The sequence below is a fragment of the Balaenoptera borealis genome (genome assembly GCF_965194805.1).
Source record: "Balaenoptera borealis genome assembly, chromosome: 20".
Taxonomy (NCBI): Eukaryota; Metazoa; Chordata; class Mammalia; order Artiodactyla; family Balaenopteridae; genus Balaenoptera; species Balaenoptera borealis.
This window is the reverse complement of record NC_138879.1, coordinates 55,976,064-55,997,326: the sequence shown is the minus strand read 5'-3', so window position 1 is coordinate 55,997,326 and position 21,263 is coordinate 55,976,064. Positions and strand designations below refer to the sequence as shown.

General features: G+C 45.8%; 1 protein-coding gene across 8 annotated transcripts; it reads left to right on the top strand.

Moving 5' to 3' along the window:
• Positions 1-532: 532 nt before the first annotated feature.
• ZNF18 (zinc finger protein 18) lies at positions 533-20,879 on the top strand. Of its 8 annotated transcripts, XM_082373295.1 has the most exons (8): positions 563-1,317; positions 5,761-5,837; positions 5,979-6,587; positions 7,799-7,985; positions 8,410-8,501; positions 14,110-14,206; positions 14,838-14,945; positions 19,270-20,879. In XM_082373295.1, exons 3-8 carry the CDS (start codon positions 6,201-6,203, stop codon positions 20,034-20,036), a joined length of 1,638 nt encoding a protein of 545 aa, XP_082229421.1. In that variant the 5' UTR covers positions 563-1,317; positions 5,761-5,837; positions 5,979-6,200; the 3' UTR covers positions 20,037-20,879. The 8 variants fall into 8 exon arrangements, with proteins under 8 accessions (XP_082229420.1, XP_082229421.1, XP_082229423.1 ...); XM_082373294.1 differs by lacking the exon at positions 563-1,317 and adding an exon at positions 533-556 and having other exon boundaries at positions 5,761-6,587; XM_082373297.1 differs by lacking the exon at positions 5,761-5,837 and having other exon boundaries at positions 6,085-6,587.
• Positions 20,880-21,263: the final 384 nt, after the last annotated feature.

The window sequence follows — 21,263 nt, the reverse complement described above, 5'->3', positions numbered from 1 at the left end:
GTGGGCAGAGAGTTTGGCGCCCCACTGAACTTCAACACTGAAAGAGGGGAGGTGGAAGGAGAGTGCCCGGGAAATGCAGAGTAGGCGAGAGGTGGAGAAGCGGGACAGAGCAAGGTCGGGGCAAATCATATGCCCCTGGGAGGCCAAGTGAGGTGAGAACCCCAAGGACGAGAGACTCCGGTTAAGAACCTGGGATAGGGCCCGAAAGCTTCAGCTCTGGGTGTGGGACTGGCAGAGGGGTCTGGGAAAGTCACGAAAACGACCTCTGCAGCCCTCGCAGTGCTTGGTCCAAGTGCCCGGCCCAGACCCAGGGCTCACTACACATCCAGGTGAGGACTGAGTGATCGCGCGGAGCTCGAATGAATGACCCAACCGCCCGCTGCGGGCGACGCACAGTGGCCTCGGCGCCGCGGAGGCGCGGGCGGGGCGGAGCGACCCGGGAGGCCAATCGGAGCCCGCGCCTCCGCCCCGCCCCCGCCCCGCCCCGCCAGGCCCAGAGGCGCGCGCAGCCTCCCGTCTCCCGGAAGTGCGCCGGGAGCCGGCGCCGCGGGCCGAGGTGAGCGCGCGTGGGCTGGACAGGCCTGGCCGCGGCAGCCCGGGGTCTGGCCTTGCGCCTCCCGCGTCCGCGCCGGACTCGGCCGGAACTCCGGGAGCAGCGGTCGGGCCGGCGGACGCGAGCCCGAGTGCCCGGGAGCGCGCGCGGGGACGCGGCGAGTGCGGGGGAGGGGCGGCGGGGCTGTGAGTGGACTCTGGGGTCGTGGAGACCCGGTACCCCGGACCGGGCCCTGCGTCCCTGAGCCTGTGGGCCCCTCCGGACTCTCCGGCCACGTCTCTGGACTGGGACCGAAAAGGGGCCCCTCCCTCCTGCCTTCCCCCCAAAGGCTGGAAGTGAGCCTCGGGAAGAGGGAACCCGGATGGGCTGATGCCCGGAGTCTCTTTCCCGGCGCTGTCGGCGTCGTGGGCGCAGGGTGGAGAACGCAGTGGGCAGCACTGCCCGGCGCCTGGCAGGCCTGGATCCCCCCTGGCCTCCGGGGCGCTAAATGCCTGTAGCTTCTCCTCCCCTCCAGCCCTTTGTGACAGCTCCCAAATCCGCCCCCCCAAATTCAAAGGTTTGCAGCTCTCCTCCCCAGAGCACAGGCTTAGACCTTCCTGGGTTTGAATTTGGCCGCCGCTGTGAGCCTCAGAGGCTGCCGACCTGTACACTGTAATACTCGCCTTGCTGGGTAATTGTGAGGATTAGAAACGACTTGAACCGGGCCTAATAAGGAGCTGATGCATAGTGTTAAAGAAAAAGTTCTCAGAGACTCGTTAAAAACGGTAAGGCAGACTATTCAGGGGGGGCTACCGTGGGGCTTTGTGGTATTGGAGCGAGAGATTGAATACAACAAGGACAAATGGAAATTTATAGCCAAGGGGTGGGGTGGGCTGAGTGGGTGGAAAATTACTAAGAGGAAACATCTGGGTTAAGGGGGGATTCTAGCTAAGCCAACTTGACCGGTTTTGTTGAAGACAGGCCAGGGCGATAAGGAATTTGACCAGATACCAAGGGATGTTGAATTTGATCAAATGTCAAGTCTTGCTGACTCCCTAAACTGGAGTCAGCAAGATTCTTGCTAAACTGGACTGTAAGTGCCAAGGACAGAGTCCAAGGTCCAGTCCTAGTCAAAGAGATGACTCAGTCAACTTCAGCTTGACTCAAGTTTGATTAAGGAGACAGTCTTTGTCAATAGTAGGTGCTCTGCAAATGGTTACTTATATATGAATGCATAGTAAGTATCCTTACCTAGATGTTCATTTAAAAATTCATTCTAATTTGTTATAGCTTTAATAAGTATAGCAACTGTACATTTGGGATATCTTTAATTTTTTTTCATAACTAACAGCAGATTCTCATGAAGTCAATTGGGATATCAATCTATAAAGCATCTATCAAGTAATTTAACTATAAGCGAGGCATTTCCCCTACCATTATGTGAGAGTATAATTGCTGAAATTAGATTTAAATATTTTATAAGATCTATAGTTTTCCCTAAAAGTCAGTTTCCCTGTTATCTAAACTGCTATCTTAATTCAGGAACTAAGTAAATGTGAATAATTTCTACTGCTAAGTCTCCTGCTATCTGAAATCTTGCTACTTGTTATTTGAAACTCAGGATCTAAATAGATCTAGATAGTGAAGGATGCGTGTATATTTATTAAAAATTTTAACATATTTATTTAAAGCTGTTCATTTCTCTCTAAGCAGTGCCTTAGCTGTTTCCTACAAATTTTGATGTGTTGTGTTTTCATTGTCATTCAATATGAAAATATATTTTAATTTCCTGTGTGGTTTGTTTTCTTTGGTCATAGGTTATTTAATATTGTTATTTAACAATTTCCATATATTGGGATAGTCTAGGTATCTTACTGTTATTGGTTTCTGGTTATTGATTTCTCTGTGGTCAGAGAATCTATACTTTAAGATTCCAGTGTTTTGAAACTTAATTATACACATGGTCTGTTTTGACGAATGCTTCGTATGCACTTGAAATGAATGTGTATTCTGCAGTTGTTGGTTTAAATGTCAATTACATCAACTTGGGTGATAGTGTTGTTCAGATTTTCTATATCCTTACAATTTTTTTTGGTCTATTTTTTCTATCAATTACTGAGAGAACAGTGTTAAAATCTCCAACTATGATTGAGGATTTGTCCCTTTAGAGCTGATATTAGGTGCATACACATTTAGGTTGCTTTGTGTTCTAGATGATTTGACCCATTTATCATAATGAAATGTCCCTCTTTTTCTCTTTGTCATGAAGTCTCTTGGTCAGATACTAATATAGCCATACCAGCTTTCATGTGCTTGCTGTTTGCATGGAATGTCTTTTTCCCACCATTTTATTGCCAAACTATCTGTGTCTTTATACATAAAATGTCTCTTGTAGACAGCATATCGTTGGGTCTCACTTTTTTAAATTTGACAATCTCAACCTTATAATTCAAGTGTTTAGCCCGTTTACATTTAATGTAATTATTGATATGGTTGGGTATTAATCTATCATATTGTCTTTTTTCCATTTGATCTTTCTGGTTTTTATTCTTCTCTTAATCCTTTCCTGTATATTATTGACTGTTTTTTAGTGTTCGTCTATTGGCTTTTAGCTGTACCTCTTTGTGTAATATTTTTACAGCTAACAGTATGCATCCTTAAATTATCAACATTTAATTTATCAGAGTATACTTTAATATTGTACCACTTTATAATTCACATTTCTTATTTCCTGCCCCTCACTTAACACCTTTACATTTCCCATTTGTCACTTCACCTGACACTACTTCTTACTTCCAACTTTCTATTTCTGAATTAGCAGTTCATAAATGTAAAAACAACAGATTAATTCCATTTACCCTCTCCTTTGTGCTATTTTTATATCTTTTACTTCTACCTATCTTATGTTCTACTTATACTATTGTCATTTTTGCCTTAACAGTCAGTTGCCTTTTAAGGAAGTTAGGAGAAATAAAAGCATAGTATCTTAAACTTATTCACCATGTATTTACCATTTCTGGAAATCTTCATTCCTTTCTGTACATATGAGTTTCCCTTAAACTGGAAGAATGTCCTTTAGCATTTCTTGTAGTACAAGTCATTGGTAAAAAATTCTCTTAGCTTATTTATCTGAAAAATGTCTTTATTTTAATTCTTTCTTTGAAAGCTGTTTTTGTTGGATGTGGAATTCTGGGTTGATGGTTCATTTTCTAGAATTTGCATTTGTTTCTTTTTATAATTTCTGTTTCTCTATAGAAAGTCACTATCTCTTCTGTCATAAAGACTATATTGTTTTTAAGTCCTCAGGCCATCTGAAGTTGGTTTCTCTTGACTGCTTTCCCTTGATTTTGAGTCACATTTTCCTGTTTCTTTACACGTGTAGTAATTTTGGATTGCATCCTGGATATTGTGGATGGCACATTGTAGACACTAAGGATTCTGTTACCTTCCTCTGAAGAGTGTTGATTTTTGTTCTGGCAGGTAGTTCAATTACTGACTGATCAACTTGTGTTGGCTTGGTTTTAGGGCAGATCTTTGGAAAGCCCAAGGTGTTTCCCAAATTCCTTTTTTTTTTTTTTTTTGGCCGGGCTGTGTGGCTTGCGGAATCTTAGCTCCCTGATCAGGGGTTGAACCTGGGCCCTTGGCAGTGAAAGCATGGAGTCCTAACCACTGGACTGCCAGGGAATTCCCCCAAATTCTTCTAACTGGATCAGAATAGAGCAGTAGACTGGACCTCCTCTGTGGATCTTGTTGAAGCTTGGCTTTAAGTTTTTTAGGGCAGGTTTAGAGTAGGTCTTTCTCTAGAGCATGGTCCTTACTCCTAACATGTGGCCTTTCTGGTATCTCAGGATGCCTTGAGTGTTAATAAGGTCTCTCTCCTCTCAGGGTCAGAAACGCACATGTCTCTCATCACTGACTGGGCTTTTGTATCCCTCTTTTGCTCTTTTAACCTGGTAGCAACTGCTCTCTGTTGAACCTTGCATAGTTTCACCCTACTGAGTGCAGCCCAGCCCTTGGCCAGAACTCACAGGGGACCCCACACAGACTTCCGCCTCCACCCCATAGCTCCCTCCTCCCCGCTGCCCTGTTCTTCTGATCCCAGCCACTTCAGTAGCTCCAAATGCTGATCTCTGCCTCCTCAGTTTAGTGAGACCTCTGGTCTGTGCTTGAGCTCCAGCCTCCTGCACTGGGATGAGGAAATCATCCCCCGGCAGACAGCGGGATGATCGTGGCCCTCCTCACAAGCTTTTCTTCTCTCAGGGATTCCATTCTCAACTTTCCTGTTGGCCAGTGCTTGAAAACAGTGGCCTCTTAGGTGTTCTCCAGTTTTGTCATTGTTTACAGTAGGTGGGCTGCCATGACCAGAAGTAGAATTCCTGAATTATTGAGAACATACGTTGCTGTAGCACTCTGGGTGCTGCGTGAATATGAATGAAATATATGGGTCTCTATGTAAACAAAAAGTACAGTTAGTGAGGTCCACATGAGAAACCTAATATTAGATCGATCCTTTTTACCTTACTCCTTCCTTTTTTGTACCCTTGAAAAAAATTTGCTTTCTTTTTTTGTTTATTTTTAAATGATGTTGTGATATGGGGTGGATTGTTTGGGTGAAGTGGTGGGGATGATGACGTTGTCTTACACCTCAAGGACAAAGCAGCCATCAAAAGCTGGCGTGTTATACTGATCTCTGATTAAACCAGACATCCAAGTGATTGAGTGTTGTGGTTCATGTTATGGAGAAATGATGACCTCTAGCTCCTTCATAATATTTTAAAAAGATAGACCCAATAATTTAATATTAGGATTACATGCAAGAAAGCTAGCTAGAAATAGTGCATGCTCCTTTTAAAATATCTTAATATTAACTTTGCCATTTAATAGTTCTCTTTTCACTGTCTTAGTTGCTGTCTTCTGGATTTTGATACCACTCGCCATAAAAGAGTGATTACTTGCTTCAAGTCTGTAGGAATGTTGTTGAGGTAGTCAGTATTTATTCTAAACCTTCTTTCAGTCCAGGGTTGAAAATTTCAGTGTGACAGGTTTTTCATAAATTCCCAGTTGTCAACATGGCATTCAAAAGAGGTCACTTAGAAATTTCATTGCACCTTTTGGGGAAGAGTTCTCTTCAACCTCATATTTATTTTGGAAGCATTTGATCATTTCAGCCTTAGCCTTCATTCCTAGGGCATCAAGGTCTTTGTTCAGCTTTATTTTTTGGTCTGCAGACACATGGATGCAGACATTGGAGTGTTTTGCAGAAGAGCTGTTTACCTGGAAACCCACAGTGAAAATGCTTGATGTGGTGCGTTTCATTCTTCTACTTGGTCTGGCCTTTTGAAGACCAAGAGAGAACGCTGTAAAAATGGTCAGGGTGATGATGACAGTTTAGATATGGTAGTAGTGGTGTGCTCCATGGCTTCAGGTTTACCATCTTTCAAAATAGATTAGCGTGTCCATTGACTTGAGAAGATGCACGGTTGCCTCCGAGGCGTCTCAGGCAGCGCGTGACTTTGTCCTTTTCTGAAAGTGCGTCCCTCTCGTCTGCGTAGCATCACTGTCACTCCCCCTCCAGCGTCCCTGTGAGAGGCTCTGTGAAGACCTGGTTCTCCCAGGGACAACTCCGTCCCAGAAGCACGTCACCTAAAAGGACTTGCCAAGCCAGACGATGCCCGTGGAGCTGGGGCAGGCTCCAGTCCTGCTGCCGCCACTGGCCAAGGCCAAGGAGTCCGCGTTCTCTGGGCCAGACGCCACCCCTCGCGGGGAGCCCTCCAGCTCTGAGACTGCACGCCAGCTTTTCAGGCAGTTTCCTTACCAGGTGATGTCCGGGCCCCACGAAACCCTGAGACAACTTCGGAAGCTCTGCTCCCAGTGGCTGCAGCCAGAGGTTCACACCAAGGAGCAGATCCTAGAGATCCTGACGTTGGAGCAGTTCCTGACCATCCTGCCCGGGGAGATCCAGATGTGGGTGCGGAAGCAGTGTCCAGGCAGCGGGGAGGAAGCAGTGACCCTCGTGGAGAGCTTGAGGGGGGACCCCCAGAGGCTGTGGCAGTGGGTGAGCACAGAGTTTTGTGATCTCTGACTGAAGCACAGGGCTCCTCTGGAGTCTTAGCGGGGGTGTTGTCTGTTTTTCTGGCACCAAATATGTAGGCTTTTCCACACCAACAGCCAATTCGCTGACACTGTCTTGGCTCAGACCCCAGAGGATAAGGGCTAGTCCCATAAGACTGACCCCGTCACAAGCTGCAGGGCCACCCGTACTTATGACCCACTGGCTACAAATTTGAAGGTTCCCACAACCTCCTCCTTGGGTTTGATCGTTTGCTAGAGTGACTCATAGATCTCAAGGAAACACTTTACTCATATTTTCCGGTTTGTTATAAAGGATATGATTGAGAAACAGCCAAATGGAGGAGATGGGGGTGGCACGGGGCATCCACGCCCTCATCTGGGCACCCCATCCCCCTGGCACTTGTATGTATTCACCAGCTCAGAAGCTCCCTGAACCCCACAGGTTAGGAGTTATTATGGAGGTTCCATTACTTAGGCATGATTGCTTCATCTTTGGCCATTAGTGATTGAAAATCTCCAGCCCCTCTCCCTTCCCCAGAGGTTGAGGGGTGGCGCTGGAAGTTCCAACCCTCTGATCACCTGATTAGTTCCTCTGGGGACCGGCCTCCATCCTGAAGCCGTCCAGGGGCCACCGAGAGTCACCTCGTCAGCATCAACTCGGGTGGTTGAAAGGGGCTCATTCTGCATAGGAGGAGTTGCTCCTGGCCCTCCTGCCCTTCAGGAAATTCCAGGGGTTTTAGGAGCGCTTGCCAGGAACCTGGGACAAAGACCAGTTGCACATTTCTTATTATACTATCTCAGTGTGTCCCCACACCTCACCTGATTCTAAGACTCCCTGAGATTCTCCACACTTTTTAGCCATTAGGGATTGAAGCTAAATCTCCCATCCCATTCCATCTTTAGAATGTTTGAGAAGCTGTTCCAAAGACGCCTGCGTTTTAATTGGTGGAGACTGTCCACTAGAAACACAACATCAGTGGCCTGTTGGAAGGGCTCCCAGGCCATGGCTTCTGGCCTCTCTCAGGACGTTTCCCTCCCTGGTTCCCGCTGGACCAGAAGTAAATGCTGGCTTTTTTCTTTCCCTGCCCCACGTCCCTAAGGACTGCCTTATGATGCGTTCTAGAAGGTTAGCTTTGTATCTTTCAGAAATCCTTACTCTGGATCTTTCAGTAATTAGTACCATGTGGTCTCTAGATCAGCATCCAGGTTCTGGGACAGGAAGCCTTATCACAGAAGGCGGAGCCTGAAAGCTGCCCACTGGGGGAAGCGGAGGCCCACGCTGAAGTGCCTCAGGAGCTGGGGCTTCAGAACTCAGCCTGCCGGTCTGGGGAGCCACTGAGCCACATCGTGAAAGAGGAGGCCGACTCGGAACACGGACTAGGTGAGGGGCAGGTGGTGTGTGTGGTGCCGTCTTGGAGAAATTGAGGGATTGTGGTCAGTAGGCCTAAGAGAGAATTGAAATGATGTGCCGCGCAGGTTGGGGTGTCTCTGGGAAGTCCGGAAGCAGGGTAGACATACAGGAATCACTCTGATTTGGGGATTCAAAGTCTGCAATTTAAACCACTTATGACAGGGCCAGGCCTTTCGGATTTGGGTTCTGGGGAGGGAGGTGGGGGGAGACACGGGTGAGGCTGCTGGGAAGGTAGGGGGAGTCGGAGTGGGTTAGGGAGGTAAGCACAAGTCTGAGATCACAGATGGCGGAACAGGCGTTGGTTCTAACGTGTGGAGGCTTGCACCTGTGCCCTCTGGCTAGTGGGTGGCAGGACATCGGGAGGATTCTTCCATCTTCCTGTCTCCGCCTTCAGCCCTGGCTGCCTCCCCGCTTCCTGCCCGACCCGAGGAAAGGCTCGTCAGAGACCAAGACTGTGGAGCCTGCCTTCTCCACACGGCACCTCAGGTGAGCGGGGTTCCCCTGCTTCTCGCTCCCCAGAACCTCGCTCTGAGGGTCTGTCAACAGTCCGTGGATTGAAAAGGGAAGCGTTCTCAGAAGCAGAGGAGAGAGGAAGGCCTAGCAGGATGACAGCCACACACGTGGAATGAAACCCGAGTTTCAATATTTCTTTGTAGGCAGAATGTTTCCTAATCGTCCTCTTTAATAATAGAATCTGGGCCCTCGAAGAAGTTGCTGTGATGAAGCAGTCTTGTCTCCCTTTTTTATTATCTTTGGGTTGTGCTGAGAAAAGACTGTTATTTCATTTCCTGGTCTAGGCCTCCACGTTGGGGTCGGTTTGTGATCTCGAATGTTATCTCTCACGTGGGACAGGTTAGCCTCTCCCCCCACTCACTTATGGAGGTGTGACTGACAAACTCTAGAGCGCACTTATTTAAAGTGTACAATTTGATAAGTTCTTGGACATGGCATATACAGATGTGAAGCCATAACTGCAGTCAAGATAGTAAACATACCTGTCACCCCCGAAGGTTTCCTTTCCCCTCCCTGCTGCTGCTCTACTCTCCCCCAGTCCCGAGGCAACCACTGATCTGCTTGCTGTCACCATATGGTAGTTTGCATTTTCTGAAATTTTACACAAAATGGAACCATGCCACATGTCTTTGTTCTTCTGCATATAATGTATTTTTCTTGCTTGCTTTTAATAGTTTCTCTCTGATTTAAAAAATTTTGACCATGATGAGCCTTGGAGTCATTTTCTTCATGTTTCTTGTTCTTGGGGTTCACTGAAGTTCTTGGATCTGCTGGATTATAGCTTTCACCAAATTTGGAAAAATTTTGGCCGTTATGTCAACTGCCTTTTCTGTCTCCCTGCCTTCTCTGCTTCTTTGGGAACTGTGAGAATAGCACACACGTGGGACATGTATAATCTTAACGTGTGTATATACACATTAGATCTCTTCAAGTTGACCCACAGCTGACTGATGCTCTGTTCTCTCTTTTTAATCTCTGTTTTATTTTGTGTAGTTTCTATTTTTATGTCTTCAGCTCATTAATCTTTTCTTCTGCAGTGTTTTATCTGCTTTTAATCCCATCCAGTGTATTTTGCATCTCAGATGTTTTTCATCTCTAGAAGTTTGAATTTGGGCTTTATCATATCTTTCATGTCTGTACTTAATGTGTTCAATCTTTCCTCCAACTCCTTGAACATATGGAATATGTTTATCTGTATTAATGTCCTTGTCTGCTAGTTTATCACCTGTGTCAGTTCTGAGTCAGTTTTGATGGATGGTTTGATCTCCTCATTATGAGATGTTTTTTCCTACTTCCTTGTATGCCCAGTAATCTTTGGTGGCATGTCAGGCATGGTGAATTTTACATTGTTGGGGGCTGCATATTTTTGCATTCCTATAAATGTTGTTTAGCTCTGCTCTGGGATGCAGTTAAGTTACTTGGATACAGTTTGTTACATGGCACCAGTGAAGCCTTTAGTCTAGGGCTAATCTTCCCCCTGTACTGAGGTGATACTATACCTTATGCTTCTTGATATACAACGTTTTCCACTCTGGCTGCTGGAAATATGAAGTGTTTCCAGCACTGTGTGAGCTCTGGGGACTGTGCCTTCTGCTTCTTTAGGGGGAGGGGGGTCTTTCCTTGACTTGCGGGGACCCTCTTCAGATCTCCGGAGCTCTCTCTTTGTGCAGCTCCCCCGGTCTGGTCTTCTGCCCTGCTAAGAACTCTGTAACCCTCTTGGCCTCCCCAGACCCTGAGCTCCTTTCTGCTGCTCTGGATGTCCTCTCCAGGTGGTAAGTTTGGGCAACTGTAGGGCACACAGGGATCTCGGTTCTGCTCTTCCTAAAGTGTATCATCTGCAAATCATTGTTTCATATATCTTGTCCCCGTTTTTGGTTGTTTCAGCAGGGAGGTAAATCCATTCCCTGTTACTCCATCTTGGCTGTAAACAGAAGTCTCAAGAACAGGTTTCTCTTGATTATGTGGTGAACAACTCTGAAAAGCTGCATTTGATAAAAATCAACTTTTTCTGAAGAACCTAGGGGCAGGACAGGAATAAAGATGCAGACGCAGAGAATGGACTTGAGGACACGGGAAGGGGGAAGGGTAGGCTGGGCTGAAGTGAGAGAGTGGCATGGACATATATACACTACCAAACGTAAAATAGATAGCTAGTGGGAAGCAGCTGCATAGCACAGGGAGATCAACTCAGTGCTTTGTGACCACCTAGAGGGGTGGGATAGGGAGGGTGGGAGGGAGATGCAAGAGGGAGGGGATATGGGGATATATGTATACATAGAGCTGATTCACTTTGTTATACAGCAGAAACTAATACACCACTGTAAAGCAATTATACTCCAATAAAGATGTTAAAAAAAAAAAATCAACTTTTTCAGGCACCTGTAGACCTTAATCAGAGCATTGTTTCAAACCTTGTGGGAACTCTTCTTGGGACTTTCCTCATGGGGTACTTGAGAGTGAAGGTGAGGACAGGGAAGCCACTGTAGATGTGTCTGAGCCTCAGCTTTCCAGGCTCAAAAGATTTAGAAACCAGAGTCCGAGCTTTGCAGTTTACCCTGGGCAGAGGGTGGGGAGGGGGAAGGGAAGGGATACAGCTTTTTAGTGACTCAAGGGTGCCCATATTCCTGCTTTTAAGTACACAGAAGCCAAACTGTTAGGCAGGAGGCTGCTTGGTGAAAAAGATTTGGGTATTCTGCCAAATATTTCAAGTCGACTTGGAGGATTATTATTGCTTCTATAGCAAATACAGAGTATCCCTATGAAAGGCATATACAATTTATTAACATATTTTAACTAGTGGAGTTAAACATTAGCTCTACATTACATGGGGACGTTAACCATGACTTGCTCTGGGTAGCCTGAAGTCAAGGTATTCCAAACGCTCACCAGCAGCACCATCTAAATATAAATGTATGTATATAAATATATATAAATTACCTATATATAGCCGATAACTGATTGACAGCCACTCACCCCAAACAAACAAAACTCATCCCTACCGGATCCCAGTATCCCTCCCCCAAACTAACAACAACTATTTGCATCAGAAGGACCTCGATGTTTAATGGAGTCTTTTGTAACTAACTGAAGGGAATGTTTAAATACAGTATAAGGAATCATGTCCTCTAATCTCTTCCCTAAATTAGGAACCTCGAGAACAATGGCAGGGTATGAGGTCCACAGTGGTAGATGCCGTGACTGAGTGAGAGACAGTCTCACAGACTTGGGGGTGCACTGGCACCCGTTCCTGTGTCTTCAAACCTTGGGGAGGGAACACAGTACAGATGCCTGTGTGCCAGTCAGTTGTGGCAGTGTCCCACAAACCCACAAGATGGTGCTGTTTCCACATGAAATTGAGATTATTTCCCCATCAAATCTCATACTTCCATCCTTCCAGAATAGGAATTTGGATTTTTTTCTCCTCTTATAAAAATGACAGAAAATGAAGATGGCTGCAGTTGCTGTCTTGTCTCTTAAGTAAGGGGCTTCATATGCATCCCTAGCTCCTGGACAGTTCCTTGAGTAAGTTTGTGGCTTTAATCTGGAGGCACGCCTTCCAGAGACTCCTGAAGCCCCTTTTCTGGGCTTTGAAAGGGCTGATGGTGGCCCTTGGGGGTTTTGGTGGCTGTATTCTTTTCTGCCTGGTACTGTGCTGGGTGGCTACTCTTTTGGTGCCCGTGGACGAGGCCTGTACCCAGTGAGCCAGGCCTCCAGGCAGATGTTACCGCGCTTGGCAGCCCGTCCTTTTCTCTGCCAGCGCCGACGTGAGGGTCTGTGTGTTTTGACCAGGAGGACCGAGGACTCCTGTATTCAGCAGTGTTTGCTCAAGCTGGTTATTTCCAGTAGGCTGTTAAGGTAGTTTCCTTCACAGAAGATTAACAAAGTAAGCTGCTAAAAATTCCTACTTTAAAATTTTTTAAATTAAAATCCATATTTAAAATGTGGTTCTAGTTAATAGTTAAACATACAGAGGTCACTTTTCCACTTTTCACCTTTTCACTTTTTTCACCCTAAGAAATTTAATTCCTCCTTTTCTTTTTTTTGAGCTTAGTATCTGCTAGTTAAAGAATTTTTGGTGTCTCCACTCTCTTTCAGCCATTTCCAGTCCCCTTAATGTACTGGGGGCGGAGTTAATGTAGAATGGGGAGTGGCCTCCCCGGGTAGTGGGTTGGGTGTGATGGAGGGTGACTTCTCTTCTCATCCTTCCCTTCCTCACTTCTGCTGCCTGTGGCCTGGCTGGCCGTTCATGACAATAATAGGTGGTTCTCAACTTTGGGGTTCCCGAGAGTGTGCAGGACCCCTGAATTCTCCCTGTGAACCCCTGGGAGACTGATACCCCATAGGCTGCGTGTGGTAGTGATAGTGAGAATACAGACCGCCTACCAAGCACTTGTTTGCTAAGGGCTTTGTTTCACCCAGACAACGTACATTGAGTGCCTGCTCTAGCCTGGGCTCGGTCTTGGGAACTGAGAAAGAACAGTGGAGGATCCTTTTCTCAGGGTGCGAATGTGCTACAGAGGCAACTGTTCATTAAATACGTTCGTGTGTGTGTGTATACATATATATAAATATTTAATAAACTGTGATGAATGCTATGAATGAAAAGTAGTGGGTGCTTTGAAAGTAGATCACACTTGGTTATTTCTGTTAAACCTCCAGACAGTTTTTTGAGTCTAGTACTATCATTAGGTGAGGACTGAGGCCCAGAAAGGTTTAGTAACTTCCTCAAGGTCACGCAGCTGGACATGGCAGACCTGGGACTTGAATCCCAGTGCGTCTGACTCCAGAGAAGGTGCTGTTCATCACTCTGCTGTACAAACTGAGTGTCTAACAGTCAGCCTCCTGGTGGGGAGACTGCCATTTGATTCCCAAAAGTTGACCCCAGCTCCATGGCCTTCCCAGCGTTGAGTCTCCAGGCTCAGTTCCATAGCATGAGAAGGGCATGTTTTGGGCGTAATCAAGGGACAGCTTGCTCTAGGGAACCCCTCCATTTCCCACTCACTGGAGGAAAACTGATCTGCTGTTAGACCTAAACTCAGAACCGTTGGGAGATTCGAAGTGTGTGTGGCTGCAGCATTTCTGCTCCGAGGCCACAGTCTGTCTCACAGTGAGACTCACAACTCGCCTGACGCCATTCTTTACCCTTCCCACCCCTTCACTGATTTGCACTTGCTTTTCCAACAAATACACTTTAAAATTCCTTTCCTTTCCCTCTTGAATTTCCAGACTTTAATGAAACGTGGGGAATAGCGGGCTCCCGCTGCTCAAAGGCCTCTCTGATAAGCACTGAGAGAGTGAAGCAAAAGGAGAGTGGAGAAAGGGCTCCTGCCTCCTCTTCTCCACTCGCAAAAACAGGCAACTTAAAAGAAAACACGGAACTTAAAACCTAAATGTTTTCTAACCACGGCAAGAAACACTGAGGCAGGGCCTGTCGATTTCCCCTTGAAGCACCTCCCGTGCTTTCTCAGACCATCTGATGGCCGGGATCCTAAGGCCCGTTCCTTTCTTCTCAGCCTCCCACAGGCAGGGACGGAGGGTTGGGAAACCTTCCCTGGACTCACGGCGTTGTGTTTTTCTCTAGGAGCAGTGGAGGCACCTGGATTCCACTCAAAAGGAGCAATACTGGGATCTCATGCTGGAGACTTATGGGAAAATGGTCTCAGGAGGTGCGGGCATGGGTCAGCCTGATGGAAGGAGACATCTTCCGTGTACTTTAGAGACAGCCGCACTGCTTGATGTTTCCTGGGTGGAGGAAATCCTTAGAGACATGGCTGGGAACGGGGGGAGCTGGAGGTGGCTGAGTTATAGTGACAGCTCCCCGTATTGAACGTGCTCTGTGCGCCTGGCACTGTCGGGGCTCCTCGTGTACAGTAACTCCTCTCATCTGTGAAACGGGTGATGGAATTCCCATTTCAAGGTGATGACCGTGAGCGTCAGATCAAGTCATTTGCTCACTGTTGCATAGCTTGTAGGTGCTGAGTTACGACGGGGCTCAGCGGTGGCCGGCCATGCATGCTCTTTTCTACTAACCACGGTCCCAGCCAACCATGCGTGGGGTCCCAGTCACGACCCTCACACCAGCCTGCCAGGTGGTCTGACTCCTCCCGCCCAGAATCTTCTTTTTGTGGCCTTCACCATATATCCTGGGTTTCTTGTGAGTACTGGTGTCTTAGACATTCCGCACATCCTCAGTGGTCTCCAGAGCTTCCCTAGTTCCCTTTGCACTCAGGGCCCTCCTTTGAGCAACACGGCTTGGTCCCCAGTGCTCCCCATTCATCCAGGCCCACAGATTATCTCTCTCTGTACCAGGCATTTCCAATCCCAAGCGTGACCTGACTGATCCAGCTGGGTTTGGGGCAGAGCTGACAGGACCACACCTGCACATCAGCGAGAAGATCCCAAGACCCACCTGCATAGGTGAGTGATCCTCCGCTGGTCCAGAGCCATTTCTGACCTCCAGTCATTATATTGGAGGTGGTGGGGCAATATCAGGACTTGGTTTCTATTACACTGGTTCTAACCAGCCGTGATCTGATCAGTTCAGTTTGAGTACCGAGGTGGGTCTCGTCTCTGGCTACTGGGCTGTTGACGCATATATTTAATCATGGAAGAAAGCCCCGCATCCGATCTGTTGCCTCACTCTTGCCTGTTGTGACAGCTTTCTTTCTTAGAGAGAATTAAGGTTAGTACAGTTGAGACCAAAACAGATATGGGTTGAATTCTATTATTAAAAAAAGATTATCTAACAGGCCACTATTATCCTTCCTAACAAGAAGGTTCAAGGTAACTAGACTTTTCTTACTCTGGTTATGGTGAATGGTAACTGACCCACCCTGTACAAAATAAACAAGACAAACAAACAGAAAAATACGGTCTAGCTAATCTCCATGCATCTAAGTTTCATTAAACAGCAGCAACAACAAATACTTCATATAAATCACATTATTTTAAGACTGGTATGAAGAAATATGAACTTGTTCTGCTGTAAAACAGCAATCACCCTTTGCCTTCTACATTCTTTTAAAAACATTGCAGTTATGTAAAATCAACTGTCAAACATTCCTGCACACACACACACACTCTCTCTCTCTCTCTCAAATCTACAAAAGATCCCAGAACCATGGAGGAATAAAAGGACCACGGATGGGAACTGTATGACAGGCCATTCTTTCTCCCCAGTAGGATCTGATTGTTTCCTTTGCTAATATATCAATACCACAGAGAGAGCAAGCATCACATGAGACATACGGTTTTAATTTTAAGCAATATATTTATCATAATACTACTTCACAAGGATTCCTTTGGAGCAGTATTTTTAAAACTGCATTTTGTGACCAGTTAGCAGGTTGTGAAAATATTTTATAGGGTTGCAACCAGCATTTTAAAAAATGAAATGATAATACCGAATAGAAAATATCAGAATGCAAATAGGAAATACCAGATGTCGGGGTAGGTAGTGTTTCAGGATATTTTTATTCTATATATGTGTGTCTGTACTACATTTCGATATAAAAGTATTTCTTACCATGGGTAGCAGACAAAAAAAAAAAGTTTGAAAATGCTGCTTTAGAGGTTGTTGCAGTAGGATATTTGTTTTAATAGACTTTATTTTTTAGAGCAGTTTCAGGTTCACAGCAAAATTCAGAGGAAGGTACAGGGATTGCCCCTGTACTCCCGTGCGGTAGGAGTTTATTTGTGATACCCAGCTCACCCTATCTCCATATGGCAACATTCTATTTTTTTTCTTTCCCGTCATCTCACCTGCTGCCATGGTCCCATTAGATCTTACCTTGAACCAGACTGTGGAGAGTGTATAAAGCCGGCCTGCCTTGATAAGGGAAAGAGACGCTATTGTAGGTTCTTGAGAGAGGATTTGTGGGGAGAGAGGCTGAGGAAGCAGCCGCATGCAGGACAGCCCGGGAGGGTCCCCTTGGAGGAGGGGTGCCCTGTGGGCAGCCGACGCAGGAGTCCAGGTGTGCAGGGACAAGACAGTGATACCAAGATGGGAAAGGACTAGTCCGGTCTCAGAGGTACAAGAGTGAGCAGTCTGCCAGATCCGGACTCAGAGCAGGGGGCGGATGTCCCAGGAGAGGGTGGATATGCTATTTTGTTTGACCATATGGAAGAACAACTCACAGGTAAAGAAGGTCAGCAGGTGAGTAAGCCTCAAAAAGCCTTATACCTATACCTCTAATCAAATTCCCAAAGGATTAAAATTATATATATATATATATATATATATATATATATATATATATATATATATATATATATATATATATATATATATATACAGTTGACCCTTGTATAGCAAAGGTTTGAACTGTGCAGGAACACTTATGCTCAGATTTTTTTCAATAAATTCGTACAGGATCCGCATTTGGTTGAATCCACGGATGCAGAACCTGGATACTGAGGACTGACTATAAAGTTACACTCGGAATTTGACTGCACCGGGGTGGGTGCCCCAAACCCCTCATTGTTCAAGGGTCAACTATATTTGGAAAAATGATTCTTAAGTAGTTATCAGGAAAAATACTGCAAGAACAGTAAAAAGGTTTGAAAGAAGAATGTTTCATCAGTGTTGGGTCTGTAAATATTAAGAGTATGTCATTTTAAAAAGGTAAACTCATTAACCCAGTGGGATACTGATATAACAATAGATGCACAGGCCAATGGAACAGAAGACAGAGCCTGGGAACAGAGGCTGGTCTCTAAAGGACTTTAATATGTGATGAAGGAAGAAGCAGAACAAATCCATGGGATGAGCAAAATAAGGAGAAAAGACTCTGGGAAGAGGAATCAGCTTAAATTTTATGTATGTCATATACCAAAATAAGTTGGAAACAGATGAAAAAGACATAAAATATGAAGATAAAATAATAATAGAGAAGAAAACAGGTAAATGTTTGACTCACCTCAAGCTGGGGAAGCTTTTTATAAGTATAAAACCAACGGAAAAAAATCATTAAGTAAAAGATTAATAGACTTAACTGTATTTAAAAAGAAAGAGACTACAACTCCTATACATAAAAGTAACCCCAAACAAAATTAAAGTAATAACTAAATGGCGAAAAACTCTTTTCACAAACATGACAGATAAATGACAATTTTTCTTAATATAGAAGGAGATAATGCAAGCTGATAAGAAAAAAAGTGACTTTCCCAGTAGAAAAAAAGTGGACAGCAGTCTTGGAGTATGAATAGTAACTCATAAGTGTGAAAAAACTGCTCCTTTAATAACTAAAGAATTAAAATGTATACCAAGGAGAAGCCATTTTTCACCAGCCTAAATGGCAGACACTTGAGACACAGTCAGTGCTTAGGTACTGGACACTCGCCTCCTCTCTGCCCAGCCAGCCTCTCAGACCCGAGGGTGGCAGAGTCATTGTGGAAATCGGTTTGCCAGTAGGTGTCAACAGCCTTCATACCATTCATGCCCACTGACACAGTAATTCTACTTTGAGGAACCTCCTCTAAGATACTGATCAGAAATGTGGGCAGAATTTATGAAGAAAAAGGCTTATCACATCATTATTTATAGTAGCAAAATATAACAAACAACTTAGATTCCCACAGTAGGAGAACTCTTAAATACATTATGTTTCCTCTTACGTGTTTATTATGACGTCTCCACAGTGGGCCATTATTCAGCTCTTTAAAATGATATTTATAAAGGCGTCTTTAAAGAAAAGAGAAAGTACCTTTGCCATCTGAGAGGAACATGTTCTAAGGCTCTGAATTAACAAGTTCAGGTCTGGTTCTCTGGCAGATTCCGGGTCTCTAGCTGATAATTTGAAAGACACTGATATAGGAAAGAGAAAGGCAAGCAGCTTCTTTAGATCTACAGGAATAAAGTAACTTATAAAAGTTGAAGATAAATTCTACCACCAAAATAAAAATCTTTACTACATGCATCATTAAGTAGTAATAACCAAAAACCCAAGTTATGATGAGAAAAACAAAATTTAACTGTTATGTGACATAATGAAGCACAAGTGAATGCTGGATTCAAGCGCAGACCGAGGGGTTCACTTTTACACAGCAGTCTCACTGTGCGTCACAACCACAGTAAAATGACACATGGTTGCATTTCATGAATTTTGGGGTGACTTATGAAAGGGAGAATCCATGTGGAATTGATAAGTACCACCATCTACAATTTAAAGGCTACAAAGCCAGATACAGAACTGTTTATACAGTATGATATCGGTTGTGTCAGAAAACACATACATACGTACATACATACACACATACGTATGTATAAATTAGATGAAGACTGGAAGGAAATGTATACTCATAGTTGTTGCCTCTGGGTGGTATAACTGAGGTTGATTTGGTTTTCTTTTGTATGCTTTTCAAATTGTTTTTAGTGATCATATTTATCTTTTATATATAATTAGATAAAAACCAATACTTTTTTAGAGTAATACTCTCATATACTAGACTTGTTTTTCCTGGGCTTAAGAAACTTGCTGCTTCTTTGCGGGGGTGGCCACTGCAGCCTCTGGGAGCCGTACTCTGCTGTCACTTGTTCTCCTTGGCTCCAGAGCTCAGTCACAGCCTGGACACACGTGAAGTGAGTGCCAGGTGCCCAGGCTGGACAGTGTTTTTCTTCACTCACCGATGCCCTCTTGGTAAAAAGAATTAATGTTTTGTGATGACCCTCTCTCTGACACACGAGTTGCAAAGCAGGGCAGACCACTGATTGAGCTGCTCCACATCTTCTTTCTCCTTTCAGGGGACAGACAGGAGAATGACAAAGAGAACTTAAACTTGGAGAACTACAGGGACCAGGACCCTCAAGCCTCAGGAGAGCCTCCTCAGACTTCCCTGAGTGGCCTCTTCAGCAAGGATGAGCCGAGATGCTTTGGAGAAGGAGAGAATCTCCCCGAGGCCCAGGAGAACCTTCATGGTGAGGGGACAGGGGCGCAGCTCTCTCCCCGAGAGAGGAGTTCCGGGACACAGCTGGGTCAGCATCCGCCGCCTCTTCCCGGAGAGCCGTCTGCGCCGTGGCTGGAGGGGAAGAGAGAGGCCTCCCCGCGACGGCAGCCGAGAGCTCCCATGGCCCAGAGACTCCCTACCTGCAGGGAGTGTGGGAAAACCTTCTACCGGAATTCCCAGCTGGATTTTCACCAAAGAACTCACAGTGGAGAGACGTACTTTCAGTGCCCCACCTGCAAAAAAGCCTTTCTGCGGAGTTCAAACTTCGTGAAGCATCAGCGAATCCACACGGGCGAGAAGCCCTGCAAGTGTGATACGTGTGGGAAGGGCTTTAGCGACTTCTCGGGGCTGCGCCACCACGAGAAAATCCACACGGGGGAGAAGCCCTATAAGTGCCCCATCTGTGAGAAGAGTTTTATTCAGAGATCCAACTTTAATAGGCATCAGAGGGTTCACACAGGAGAGAAACCCTATAAGTGCTCCCGCTGTGGGAAAAGTTTCAGCTGGAGCTCAAGCCTTGCCAAACATCAAAGATCCCATTTGGGAAAGAAGCCCTTTCAATAGCCAAGCTCTCTGAGCCCATGTCTGTCTCCCGGTCCATTTAAAAATACTTGGTGGGCTTCCCTGGTGGCGCAGTGGTTAACAATCTGCCTGCCAATGCAGGGGACACGGGTTCGAGCCCTGGTCCAGGAAGATCCCACATGCCGCGGAGCAACTCAGCCCTTGTGCCACAACTACTGAGCCTGCATTCTAGAGCCCGCGTGCCACAACTACTGAAGCCCGTGCGCCTAGAGCCCGTGCTCCACAAGAGAAGCCACCGCAATGAGAAGCCCACGCACTGCAACGCAGAGTAGCCCCCCTCGCCGCAACTAGAGAAAGCCCACGTGCAGCAACAAAGACCCAACGCAGCCAAAAATAAATAAATTTATTAAAAAAAAAAAAACAAACTTGGCTCCATCCAGAGAAATTGCATCTCTTAGAAAATATCCCTGTTCTCTCATTTTTTCATGGATTGGAGAGGAGAGACTGGGACATGGTTTTAGACGCGGAGGATATCTCGGCCTCTGGATCGGATTTCACGCAGGTTGACTTTCTTGCTTCTGCATCAGGAGAAAGAAAAGTCTTCACCTTTCAGCTCATCTCCTCTCTTGGACCCCTTGGGGAAAATGTGTCACTTGGAGGTCCTGTTTTAGGAGTGGTCTCTGGGAAGGGTTTAACTGGATTAGCTGCAGCTGCTGCTGGGAAGAACCTCAGATCCACCCTTTAGAACTGTGGTCCTAGAGCAGGTCTTCTGTTCCAGAGGGGGAGCATAGAGGCCAGTGAGCTCAAGTGTGGTCTTTGTCATAAAGGTGCAAAGCTAACTCCAGGCGTCCCTTGTTTTCAATAAACTTGGTGGTCACTCCCTGTCTTGTCTGTGTCTGCAGCGTCCACTGTGTTCTGACTGGAACTCACAGACCCTAAGTGGTGGTCGAGCTCCTAGATCAGCTCGTACAAATCCACCAGGTTTACCAGCCAGCAGAACAGTGATGGGAACTTGCTAGCCTGGTGCCCCGGTGACAGCTTGGCCAGTGCAGGGCACTCTGGTGTCCTCTTTCCATGCCCACCTCCCACTTGCTCTGGGGCCTCAAGTTGCCCCTCTTTCTTCTGGCGTCCCCCTTAGGCCATCCATCATTTTTGCCAGAGTGTCCTGGCCTGTAAAATTACCTTCCTTATCTCATTTTGTCTGTATGTGTTAGGAAGAAATCAATAGTATTGATCCAATTTATAGTGTATCTAGAGGTTTATTGACAC

What these genes read in the sequence shown, in the direction of transcription:
- ZNF18 (XM_082373294.1), top strand. Translation starts at nt 6,201, where the DNA reads ATGCCCGTGGAGCTGGGGCAGGCTCCAGTCCTGCTGCCGCCACTGGCC. An exon ending in CCCAGAGGCTGTGGCAGTGG is followed by an intron (nt 6,588 to 7,798) that starts GTGAGCACAGAG and finishes TGTGGTCTCTAG; the next exon opens with ATCAGCATCCAGGTTCTGGG. An exon ending in TTCTCCACACGGCACCTCAG is followed by an intron (nt 8,502 to 14,109) that starts GTGAGCGGGGTT and finishes GTTTTTCTCTAG; the next exon opens with GAGCAGTGGAGGCACCTGGA.